This window comes from Fukomys damarensis, unplaced genomic scaffold (genome assembly GCF_012274545.1).
Source record: "Fukomys damarensis isolate Sample0158 unplaced genomic scaffold, DMR_v1.0_HiC HiC_scaffold_37, whole genome shotgun sequence".
Lineage (NCBI taxonomy): Eukaryota > Metazoa > Chordata > Mammalia > Rodentia > Bathyergidae > Fukomys > Fukomys damarensis.
The window spans coordinates 34343580-34357414 of NW_022900949.1; the positions used below are offsets into that span (position 1 = coordinate 34343580).

Sequence of the window (13835 nt, forward strand, 5' to 3'; positions counted from 1 at the left end):
TGTTTGTTTTTTTTTTTTTTTTTTTTTTTTTCTGATCATGACTATTAGGAGTTTTATATGCCTCACTTCTCTGTATGTCAGTTCTTTTTCTATGCATGGAAAGTTTTCTGCTATTTCTTCTTTGAACAGAATTTTTATGCCCTTTGTGCTATTTCATTGTTCCATTTAATCTTATATTAGTCTTCTTTGCATCATGTAGCAGCTGTTGATTTTTCATGATCTCTTGCTATTATTAAAAGTCTTTCATTTGATAATCATGAACCACAACCCTCTTCTACATCTGAGATTCTTTCTTCACATTGTTCTGCATATACTTTCAATAGATTTTTAATCTCCTGGATTTATGGACTCCAGTTATTTTCTCTTTTTTTGTTTGTTTTTGAGACAGGTTCTTACTATGTATTTCAGGCTGACCTTGAACTCACTATGAAGCCTAGGCAGGCCTTGAACTCATGGAGATCCTCCTGCCTCAGCCCCATCAGTGCTGGGACTATAGCCATGAGCCACCACATCAAACTGAATCCATTTCTTTTATATGATGATCATTCATGGTTTTCACGTCTTTCCTAAGTTCCTCTATTTTTTAAAAAATATCTATATCTACTCTACATTCACGAACCATTTTCTTCCTTATCGTCATCATCTCTTTATCTTTGTAATTATTCTTTTAATTTGTCAAGAGACTTACTCATTTGCTTTGTTACTTATGCTACTACCACATCAGAATACAAAAAAATCAATAAATTGAAGAGCTGGTTCTTCAAAAGAATAAACAAAATTGACAAACCTTTAGCCTACCTTATCAAAAAGGAAAGAAAGGGCCCAAATCCATGCAATTAGGAATGAAAAGGGTAAAATTACAACACATCCAGCAGAAATCCCAAGGATCATTAATTCTACTTTGAGAACCTGTCCTTCAATAAGATGAAGAACACAAAAGAAATAGATTTCTAGATACTTCTGAATTACCAATGAACAAATGGGTATTCAGAGCCACAATTGATTTTTTTTTTTCAGTACCAGGGATTGAACTCTGGTCCTTGCACTTGTGAGGCAGGCAGTGGAACCACAGGAGGTCAATACTCAAAAATCAATAGCCTTCGTGTACACAAACAACAGACTCATTGAGAGGAACTGGGAAAACAACTCCTTTCATGATACAAACCCCAATGAAATACCTAAGAATCAATCTAACAAAGGAAGTAAAAGACCTCTACTGTGAAATGTATAGTACTCTGAAAAAAGAGATAAAAGAATACCAGAAAATGGAAAGACATATCTTGTTCTTGAGTAGGAAAAAACAATAGTGAAAATGGCAATATTTCCAAAACTGCTATATAGATTCAATGTAATTCCAACAGCATATTTCACAGAACTAGAGAAAATAAGCCAAACATTCATTTGGAACAAGAAGAGACCTAGAAGAGCAAGAGAAATTTTAGGCAAAAAAGACAGGACAAGGAGGTATCACAATCCCCAACTTGAAACTATACTATAAAGCTATTGCAATAAAAACAGCATGGTACTGGTAAGGAAACAGACCCAAGGATCAATGGAACAGATTAGAAGATGCAGAAACAATTCCAGACATAGCCACCTCCTCTTTGACAAAGGAGCCAGACACTTCCCTGGAAGGATAGCCAATGGTGGTGGGAAAACTGGGTTTCAACTTGCCAGAGATTAAAACTAGACCCATATCTTTCTCCATGCACTAAACTAAAATCAAAATAGATCAAAGATCTGAATATTAAAACAGAAACACTAAACCTGCTAGAAGATAGGTTAGCTAGAACTCTTGAAACTTTTGGTGTAGGAAAAGACTTTTGAATAAAGCCTCATTAGCACAGGGAACTAGTACAAAGAATCAACAACTGGGATCTCATCTTATTAAAAAGCTTCTGTACAACAAGATGAACCACCAACAGAGTGAAGAGACAACCTGCAATGTGGGAAATAATTTTTACCAAGTGTTCCTTAGACAAAGGACTACAATCTAGAATATATAAAGAACTTTTAAAAATCAGATCCCCCAAACTTAAAGATCCAATCTAAAAATGGGCTTCTGAAATAGACATTTCTCAGACAAAGTAGAAGCAAACAAACATGAAAAAGTGTTCCACATCACTGGTCATTCGAGAGATGCAAATGAAAATAATACTTCCATCTCACTCCAGAGGAATGGCTGCTATAGAAAAATCAACCAATAACAAATGCTGGCAGGGTATGGGGGAAAAGGAACCCTTCTCCACTGTTGGTGGAAGTATAGACTGCAACCATGAGAAATTGGTGTGGAGATTGCTAAAAAAACTACGATTATAAGTCCCATTTAACCCAGCTATTCCCCTGCTGGGTATCATACCAAAAGAATTAAAAGCATCATGGCACAGTGATAAATGCATACCCATTTTTGTAGAAGTACAAATAGCTAACTCTTTGTATAGTATGTATGTACAGTACAAATGTAATAGCCAAATCACTGGATAAGATGTGGGTTTTGTATACAATGGAGTACTTCTCAGCCATAAAGAATGATAGAGACATTTATAGCTAAATGGATGGACATTGAGACCAAACTGTTGAGTGAAATAAATAGGACATATGTGTAGTAAATGTCAAATTGTTTCTCTGTTGTGAGAAACTGAAAGGGTAAATGAGGACCAAAATGTACAATAGCTACTGTGAAATACAAAGGGAATGTTCAAAAGGGGAGGGGAACTAAAGTGGGGGATGGGGAAAGAAAAAAGGGAAAGGAAAGAACAGAAACAAAGCTTTTATAAACAGGGAGGGGTGGAGTGGTGGAAGGGAAGGAAGGGGAATGTGAAAAAACAAGAACCAAGATGTATCAGGTACAGGCACAAATTCCCAATGATGAAACTGATCAAAATGTTCATCTAAAATGTACCAAATAAACTTAATGAATTAAAAGGTGCTCATCAATAATGATTGCAAAATGGATCCAATATAGGTATGATCTTTAGTAAATCAATAAATCACCTATTCCTGTATTTCCTCACATGTCCTCTCCTGGTATCTTAGTAATTTCCATGAATTCTTCAAGGTTGCATGGATCACACAGTTGATATTGCTAGAAGCCGTGTCTTAAGATGCAATGTTGGCTCTTTAATAAAGGAGCCTCTGCAGATCTCTGCAAGGGACCAATGAAAGGAAAATGTTATTAACAAGATATCACAGAACCATCAACCTGCTTGATGCTGTAAAAATCATTGGAAAAGGCAAATATCCTTGCCAGTGAAATTGTCATTAATGTAGTCACTGCTTTGTCCATGTCTACAGTGAACACCTTGAAGGATAGCAAGACATAAAGTGTGTAGTAAAGAAGTTTACTAGCCAGGAGTGTAAGAGAGAAATTAAACATATAAAACCATCACAGAGCCATGCATAGGATTGAGGATTTTTCAGTTGTTTCCTGTATTTCAGAAGTGTACAATAACCCTTGAGAAATATGTGCACCCATATAATGTGACTTTTCTACATATCAAAAAATTTCAATGGTAACATCACTTCTAAAAGACTTTGTTTATATCCAAGAATTTATTTAACTCCAAATGAATCACCTTTATTATTCTCTGAGAATAATAAAGCAAATAGTCCTTAGAAGTGAGCCCAGAGTGCACTGATAAATATTTCTGGCCCTTTGTCACAGCTGTTCTGCCTGTATCATATGTGATCAGCAGGCCTCATGAAACCATACTCTAAATCACTGCCTTCTGTATCAAAACAGGGAAAGCACATATTTTTTGAGGTTGTTCTTTTTGTCTTAATATCCAAAATATATAAGTTCCCCGATATTAGACATTATAGAAATAATACATATTTTGCATTTGTCTTTTCATGTGTGCTGTGCTTATTTGCATAACATGCTTAGTGAATGTGCCTAAAATACAATAGACTACATGCATTTTTCATTTTTTAGGTCACTAAATGAATGGGGTGCTAAATGAGGACTCATATTACAGTATGTACTTTACAATATTCAGGACAAAGAAATGGTCAAAGGAAACTCCAACTTGGTGATTTTGCTTTTATTTGCATGACTCTTACATATGGCACTATAATATATAATGAAATATAAAGATACAGTTATGTACTCTACAGTACAAGAAGCAAAATGTAGAGTACTGTTTAAACAAGGTACACTGTATGTAAAGACATTGAGACTATCAATATGTTCAGAGCTGTATAAAAAAGATGAGTCATAGCTGGGCATGGTGGCGCATGCCTGTAATCGCACAACTCGGGAGGCTGAGGCAGGAGGATTGCTGTGAGTTTGAGACCAGCCTGGGCTACATATTAAGTTCTAGGTCAGTAGTGTCAACTACATAGTGAGACCCTGTCTCTCAAAAAAAAAAAAAAATGAGTCATATGTCTGAGTGGTGGATCATAAGTCAAACAACATGCCTCAATTGTAAATCAAAAGTCATTAAAACAAGTAGGTTGTTAAATGAGGACTATCTATATTTGGTTCAGTGTTTCAGATTAGGATATTTCGAGTATTTTCTGAAGTGCTGGTTTCATGGCTCTTGAGCTGGTCTTTTTCATGATACGTCCTTATTCCTCCATTTATTTTGAAAGAGAGCTTTGCTAGGTAAGTTAAACCTAGGTGGGTTGGAAGTTATTCACTCTCAGGGCTTGAAATACATCACTCCAAGCTCTTCTATCTGACCTTTAAAGTTTGTGTTAAGAAATATATATGTTGTAATTCTGATTGGTTTACCTTTATGGGTGAAGTTTTTGTTTCTCTGCTCTAAATTTTTGTTGTTAATGTTTTTGGATATCTGGCAGTGTAAGGATATGCCTTGATGAGCTTTTTTCATTATAGTTTTTTGATGTTATATAAGCCTCATTTACTTCTATTTTTCACTTTTCTCATCTTTGGGAATTTTTGTACTATGATTTCTGTAACATACTAATTCCATCTATGTTATTATCTAGCTTTTTCCCAACTCCCATTAGCTTTAGGTTAGTCTTTTTAGTGTAGTCTAGTAGCTGTTGTATGGTCTTTTCTTCTCTTTTTTGTGGTCTCTGAGTACGTCTGTCTATCCTCCCTGGGCTGGGTGCATAGCCCTAGCCTGTGGCTAGGTGTACAGCATTCAGTTGGTTTGTCTTTCCCCACCTTTCCCTTTCACCTTAGAAATTTACACCTTAGAAATTTTTATGTCTCTGGAGGGTGTTTCATGTCATTGAACTATAAGATGTTTTCCTTAATCTAATTTCATTGCTAGACATTCTCTAAGGAATACTATAATGCTTTTCTTTAGCATTTTAAATTACCATTCATGAATTTTACTTTGTGTTTAATTACATTTTGTCTATGAAATCAGTTTCAAGTTTCACAGTACTGTCTAAATATAATCAGAAGAGGAGGAATCTATTTCATAAATAATAATTTGAAAATAAGATATGTTTTCAGTGTTATATCATAGCAAATCATTAGATATTCATCTACCTCTGTTCTTTTTACCCCACATCTGACCTAATAGGCTCTCTCCACGAACCATGCTTACAGACAGTGTAGAAATAAAATGGATTAACCAGCAGGAGAACCAGTATTCCCATTCTGCTGTTTATTTAGCAGTGAATTTCCGTCTAGTATCAAAATCCTGTGTGACAGGTGCATGTGGATAAAGAATAAATGTTTAATGACCAAGGCATAAAGTAACCACTTGTGGGACTCAGCTCTTATTTCAGCTTTTTATGAATAGATTTGAGATATTTCATGTAGTAAATCTCACTCTTCCTGGAAATTTTTTTTCTGATGATTTAAAAGGCAGTGACCTTTGAGGATGTGGCTGTGAACTTCACTATGGAAGAGTGGGCTTTGTTGGATCTATCCCAGAAGAAGCTCTACAGAGATGTGATGTGGGAAAACTTTAGGAATGTGACTGCCATAGGTAAGGAAGATCTTATTTCTCATTTATGCAATCACAGAGTGTTTATTATTCCTCATTAGTGCAGTTTACTTTATTGGAATATGGAAATATTTTCATGATTCTTCTGGACATAGTCACATTCTACCATAAATCTTAATTAGAAGCTGAAAATTTTTATGTAATATGATAACTCATCATTACATTTCTTTTTCTATACTTTAGGGAGAAACATGGATGACCAGCAAATTGAAGATGAGTATAAACATTACAGGGAAAATCTAAGGTAATTTGAACTGCCAAGCATGTCACTCAAAAGTCAGAAATATTAAAACCAGGCAAAATATACAAATGAGGCCATGTGCACAAAGATACAGACAGCCAGGCATGGTGGCATGTTCCTGCAATCCCAGCACTTGGATGACTGAGGCAAGAGGATTGCCAGTAGTTTAAGGCCAACCTATGCTACAGAGTGAGTTCAAAGCTTGCCTGAACTATGTGTGGAGACTTTGTCTCAAAAGTCAAAAACACAAACAAAATGAAGCCATGTTCAAATTTCTTTAATTATACAAAATTTGTCCAGAGATGTATACATGTTTAGTATATAGAATTTGACAATTGAATACTTGAAATATCTCATCTGTCATGTAGGCAGTATTGACATTATGCCACAAGTAACGTTATCTACTATATGCTAAGTTATTTTCCATGCTCGAATATAAAACTGTTTTATGGAATTGTATGTAGGCATTGTTTGAAGGTATATATATAAATAATTGTGTTTAGTTGAGAGAGAGCCAAGTGCAGGACATCTTTAGTTTTTTTTTTTGTTTGTTTCTGTTTTTGTTTTTCCATTACTGGGGGATTGAACTCAGGACCTTGCGCTTGCAAAGCATGCACAGCACCACTTAGCTAAATCCCAGCCCAGGGCATCTAATTACATACACACACACACACACACACACACACACACACACACACACACACACAATTTTCAAAAGACTTTTATCAGATTATGTAAGTAATGCTATATGTATGTAAATGTGGTATACACATGCAATATTTGCAACATTGGTAACCTTGAAGTACTATTCAAAATCCAAATGAATATCAGTTTTAATAACTGTTTTCAAGCAATCCTCCAAAACATTTAGTCTACTTATGTTCTGAAATACAGTATTAGAAGGTACCTTCCCATAATGTTGGTGGAAATGTCATTGTAGTAAAACATCTACGGAAATGTGTAAAGAGGTTCCTCAGAAAAGTAAAAATAGAAATTTCATTTTATCCACTTAAACTACTGAGTGTATTCACCCAAAGTTAAAGTGTTATGGAAGGAATCAGCAAGTGATACACAAAGAGGCAGCAGAATGGAAGTAAAATAACAAATTTACTAATCGATAAGGGGCGATTGCACATAAGCCATGACTGGATTGACAACGCACTGGGTTACACATTCTCCTTTTAGAGTTTCACAGCCTTGACTTCATGTGGGTGGTTACATTTCATTCTCACAGTTCAAATCACGGTCACGGATAGTTACCTTTCAACCCAGACATAACAGTTCTTTGCAGTTGGGGAGTTTACCTTTAAAATTCACCTAATTATTATCTGTTCTAGAAAAAGGAAGGGGGTGTTCAGGGTCAGAGGAGCAAATGTTAGCAATGGGTTCTTTCATTTAGAAACTTTTACGATCAGGTGGCTCCATTCTCTGGGAGCTCAAGGCCTTGATGGGCCCTGTTATCTCAGGGTAAGGTCAATGCCTCCTTCAGCAATTAGTGCCTTCAGTGCCTGTTAGTTCTGAGATAAACAAAACAAACTGCTGTTAGAGACAGCAGAAGCCACTTTACATTGTAACACTTTATAGGTTTCTGCTATTTATAAAAATTTTCCCTATCAAAAGTAATCATACTACATTGATACATGCAAATCCATGTTTTTAGCAGTGAAACTTACCAAAATGAAATTCTAGAAATAGCCTAGCTGCCCATTCATAGATGAGTAGAAAAGAAAAGTGGGATATCCCGGGTGGGATGGAGCACACTGGGAAGCCGAGGCATATTCATGCTCAGCCTGGGTAATTTAATGATTGATGAGACTCGGTCTCATAATAAAAATAAATAACTCCGAGAGTGTAGCTCAGTGCTAACCCACTGGATTCAGTCTCCAGCACTGAATGAAATGAATGAATCTAGAACCCATTTTATGCTTTAAAAGATAAACAACAGAAAGTTAAATTTTATGTGTTGTATTTTGTATGAGAAATGCAAGATATGAATTAAGACGTAAAATGAAGGAGAGATGGTAGAAAAGAGAGAGGCAGATATTGTAGAGAGAGTGGAGAGGCCCAATGGAAGGGCAGGGTAAAATCTAGGAGAAAAAAGGCATGAAAACTGATCAACATATAGTACACATATGTATCAGTTGTTCAGAATGAAGGTAACCAGTATGTATTGCAAACAGCACTTCCAAACTCCAGAATGAATACTGTTTTATCTTTCACAGAGATGCAAAGGTAGATAAATACTGTCAATATAAATTGTGGAATCAGCATGGAGAAAAGGTTTTTATGACTCCTGATACAAATGTGCAAATCAAACTGCTTGGTATAAAACCAGGTGAAAGCCTTACATGGGCAAAGCCTCTGACTGGTCATTCCTCATCAACCATGCCCATCATGCATAACACTGGACTCAAATCGCACGAGCTCCATGGATTTGAACAGAAGTCCACTAACTTTCAGTCCTTTCAGAAACATGCAGAGACAAATCCTGAAGAAAAACCCCATGGATATAAACAATGTGGAAAACCCTACTCTGATTGCACTGAAGGAAGTACCACTGAAGAGAAATCCTTTGTATATGATCAAGATATGAGAACTTTCAGTACACCCAACCATGTTCAAATCCAGGAAAGAAATTACAGTATGGTAAATACCTGTATATCTATACAATGTGAAAAAGGGTTGAATTCTCACCATGATATTCAGAAATGTGAAAGAGCTCACACTGGGACAAAATCCTATGTATATAAACACTGTTGCAAATCCTTAAAAAATACCACTTCATTTGATAATGACAACAGAACTCACATTGGAGGAAAAACCTACCTATGTAAGCAATGTGGGAAAGCTTTCAGCACACACAGCAATTGTCAAATACATGAAAGGACCCATGCTGGGGAGAAACCGTATATATGTAAGCAATGTGGGAAAGCCTTCAGCAAACAGAGTCATTGTCAAAGACATGAACAAACTCACACTGGGGAGAAACCCTATGTCTGTAAGCACTGTGGGAAAACTTTCACCAGACACAGTTATTGTCACATACATGAAAGGACTCACACTGGTGACAAATCCTATGTGTGTAAGCAATGTGGGAAAGCTTTCAGCATACAGAGTCATTGTCGAAGACATGAACAAACTCATACTGGGGAGAAACCCTATGTATGTAAGCACTGTGGGAAAGCTTTCACCACACACAGTTACTGTCAAATACATGAAAGGACTCACACTGAAGACAAATCTTACATATGTAAACAATGTGGGAAAGCTTTCAGCACACACAGTAATTGTCAAAGACATGAACAAACACACACTGGGGAGAAACCCTATGTATGTAATCACTGTGGGAAAGCTTTCAGGACACAGACTAATTGTAAAAAACACGAAAGAACTCATACTGGGGAGAAACCCTATGTCTGTAAGCAATGTGGGAAAGCTTTCAGCACAAAGAGTCATTGTCGAAACCATGAAAAAACTCATACGGGGGAGAAACCCTATGTATGTAAGCACTGTGGGAAAGCTTTCACCACACACAGTTATTGTCAAATACACGAAAGGACTCACACTGGGGAGAAACCCTATATATGTAAGCAATGTGGGAAAGCTTTTACCACACACAGTTATTGTCAAATACATGAAATGACTCACACTGGGGAGAAGCCCTATGTATGTAAACATTGTGGGAAAGCTTTCAGGACACATAGTTCTTGTCAAGTTCATGAAAGGGCCCACACTGGAGAGAAGCCCTATGCATGTAAGCAATGTGGGAAAGCTTTCAGGACACGAAGTTCTTGTCAAATACATGAACAAACTCACACTGGGGAGAAATCCTATATATGTAAGCAATGTGGGAAAGCTTTCAGCACACACAGTTCTTGTCAAAGACATGAACAAACTCACACTGGGGAGAAATCCTATATATGCAAGCAATGTGGGAAAGCTTTTACAACATATGGTTATTGTCAAAGGCATGAAAGGACTCACACTGGGGAGAAACCCTACATATGTAAGCAATGTGGGAAAGCTTTCAGGACACAGACTCATTGTAAAAAACATGAAAGGACTCATACTAGGGAGAAACCCTATGTATGTAAGCAATGTGGGAAAGCTTTCAGCACAAACATCTATTGTCAAAGACATGAACGAACTCACCCTGGGGAGAAACCCTATGTATGTAAGCAATGTGGGAAAGCTTTCAGGACACATTTTAATTGTAAGGTACATGAAAGGACCCACACTGGGGAGAAACCCTATGCATGCAAGCAATGTGGGAAAGCTTTCTGCACGCAGAGTCATTGTAAAATACATGAAAGGATTCACACTGGAGAGAAACCCTATGTATGTAAGCAGTGTGGAAAAGCCTTTATGACACAGAGTCATTGTAAAAAACATGAAAAGACTCACACTAGGGAGAAACCCTATATATGTAAGCAATGTGGGAAAGCTTTCAGCTGGCACAGTGAATGTAAAATACATGAAAGAACTCACACTGGGGAGAAAGTCTATGTATGTAACCAATGTGGGAAAGCTTTTAGCTGGTACAGTATATATAAAATTCATGAAAGGACTCACACTGGGGAGAAACCTTATGCATGTAATCAGTGTGGGAAGGCTTACAGTAGGCACAGTGACTGTAAAATACATGAAAGGACTCACACTGGGGAGAAACCCTATGTATGTAAGCAATGTGGGAAAGGTTTCAGGACACAGAGTCATTGTAAAACGCATGAAAAGATTCACACTGGGGAGAAACCTTATGCATGTAATCAGTGTGGGAAGGCTTACAGTAGGCACAGTGACTGTAAAATACATGAAAGGACTCACACTGGGGAGAAACCCTATGTATGTAAGCAATGTGGGAAAGGTTTCAGGACACAGAGTCATTGTAAAACGCATGAAAAGATTCACACTGGGGAGAAACCTTATGCATGTAACCAATGTGGGAAAGCTTTCAGCAGGCACAGTTCTTGTCAAATACATGAACAAACACACACTGGGGAGAAGCCCTATATATGTAAGCAATGTGGGAAAGCTTTCAGCATACAAAGATATTGTCAAAGACATGAACGGTCTCACACTGGAGAGAAACCCTATGTATGTAAGCAATGTGGGAAAGCTTTCAGGACACACAGTGATTGTCAAAGACATGAACAAACTCACACTGGGGAGAAACCCTATGTATGTAAACAATGTGGGAAAGCTTTCAGGACACAAAGTAATTGTAAAATACATGAAAGAACTCATACTGGGGAGAAACCCTATGTATGTAAGCAATGTGGGAAAGCTTTTACCAGACATAGTCGTTGCCAGAAACATGAAAGCACACACACTGGGGAGAAACCCTGTGCATGAAAGCAATGTGGGAAAACTTTCAGCACATGAAAGGATTGTCAGAGACATGAAAGGAATTACACACAAGTGTAAAAACTCTGTATGTAAGTAGTATGGAAAAGTTACTATAGTAATCATCATAGACATTTAAAAATGAGAGGAAATTAACTTTGAATATATAAAGTACCTTGTACTGACATGAAAGAACAGTACAAAGAAGCCTTTTCTTTGAATGAAATATAATAAAATCAGTTTACAGATTATTTCATATGTGAAAGAATTCATAGAACGGAGAATCTGAATGTGAACAATGTGGGAAATGTTTTATTTTTCTCAGTGCATTCAAGTTCATGAAATAATTTACATGAAAGGGAAGCCATATGTATACAATAAATAAGGGAAACCCTTCCACTTACCTTGAAAAAATATGAAAGAATTACCATTGAAGAGAAAGCCAATGTCAGTAATTTGTGAAAACTTTTTATGAGTCTCATACCATCAGAATATATGCACAAACTCAAAATGAAATTTAGTGTAAATACTGAATATGAGAAAGCTAAGAATCAGAGTGACAGAGAGAAAATATGCTAGGAATAAGATACACTGTTTGAAAGTTTGTGTACAGAGACAGTCTTCCTCCAATTTGTGAATTAATGCTCTAATGAAGTTGAAAAGCACATAATAATGTTAAATTCAGAATAACAAGGCACCTTGCATCCAAGTCTTCAGTCCATGGCCTTTAAGAAATGTTTTACATGCCAACCATCATCTTAGTTATATGGGTAAAGTGAAGTTTATTCATACAATGAAATGTTATTCAGTCTTAAAAGAAACCCTTCATTTGTGACAATGTAGACTAACCAAGAGGTTATTACATGAAATATGCTGTGCATAGACAAAGCTTGATCATATCTATTTTTAGCATCTAAAATTGTCAACTTTAAAGAAGCAGAGAGTTTAATGACAGTTGCCATATGTGTGGGTGGGGAAGTTGAGAGATGTTAATGAGAAAGAACAATGTTCCTCTTGTAGAGGACAAAATGGCATAGATACCATAGTGATAACAGTGATGCAGTGCCCCATAGCATTACAAATTGTTAAAAGTTGTTTTTAGTATTTCTTCATATGCCCAAAAGGTAATTGTGTTAGGTGATGCAAATGCAACCTAGAATGGTAATTTCACAGTATAAACAGCAATAAATGGCACTGTAAATGTTCAATTTATGATTTTGTTATGTTCAGTGAAATGAATAAAATTAAATGTAGCAATAATAACATGACTATGGCTTCATGATGTGTCCACAGATGCTCCTTCAATTTTTGCAAATGTAATTTAGTTTATACTGTGTTTATTTCTGAAAGCATTCAGTATTTTAGTGAAATTTATACTTGTTTGGAAATGTAAATGTTTTTGAGGTTATAATTTGGAAACTGTACATTACCATGGGTTCATTTCCTCCCATTTTGACAAAAAGTTGTTATATATGTGTTCAGAAAATTTTCTACACTTTAAAAGCACTTAAGCTTGTTTGTCTGATTCACATTAATTTTTCAAAGTGTATCTATTTTCCTGCAAATATCTTGAATTTATCCTTTGTAGATGAGTAATATTCCATTATGAATAGATACCATGTTTTCTTCATCTGTTAATGGGCAGAAAAAGAGCCCTTTGGCAAATGGGAAGAGCATCAGGATGGGAAGAAGGGGGCATAACAAAATTTAATGTCATATACCAACCACACAATGAATGCAATCTTTATACATCACAAACTAAATAGTGATAATATTAATTATGATGATGATGAAATAGGGAAAGGGGGAATTTAACATGGCTGACTCACATTGGACCTACTCAAAGAAAAATCAACTAAAATCAGGTAATTGTAAGAAAGGGAGAGACATACATCCTGATGACAAAGCCAATCTGAAATAAAAGACTAGTAGATCAAATAAAACATAGGCACAGGACTTCATAAAATGGTGCATCAGCCCACAGGGCTGCCAGCAGTGTGGGCAGTGCTCAACAAGAATCACCATACTGCCGGGGCATGGTGGTGCATGCCTGTAATCCCAGCACTCGGGAGGCTGAGGCAGGAGGATCGCTGTGAGTTCCAGACCAGCCTGGGCTACATAGTGAGTTCCAGGTCAGTCTCAACTACATAGTGTGACCCTGTCTCAAACCCCCCCCCCCAAAAGTCACCGTACTAAGAACTCCCCAAGAAACTGATGGACTAAGCGATGCTTGATGCCATTGATATTGCTAATTGTATTACTTTAGCTAGGATGTAATCAGTTGTAACCTGTTGTAATCACTTGTTCTCCCTTTTATGACA

At 36.6% G+C, this 13835-nt stretch overlaps 1 protein-coding gene across 1 annotated transcript in view; it reads left to right on the top strand.

The window, feature by feature from the left end:
* Window positions 1–11597, top strand: part of LOC104857653 (zinc finger protein 14-like) — a 24308-nt gene extending 12711 nt beyond the window's left edge. Inside the window, exons 2-4 of the mRNA XM_010617687.2 lie at window positions 5789–5912; window positions 6114–6174; window positions 8394–11597. Coding sequence (XP_010615989.1) covers window positions 5789–5912; window positions 6114–6174; window positions 8394–11523 — 3315 coding nt within the window. The 3' untranslated portion in view covers window positions 11524–11597. The remainder of the gene's footprint in view (window positions 1–5788; window positions 5913–6113; window positions 6175–8393) is intronic.
* Window positions 11598–13835: the final 2238 nt, after the last annotated feature.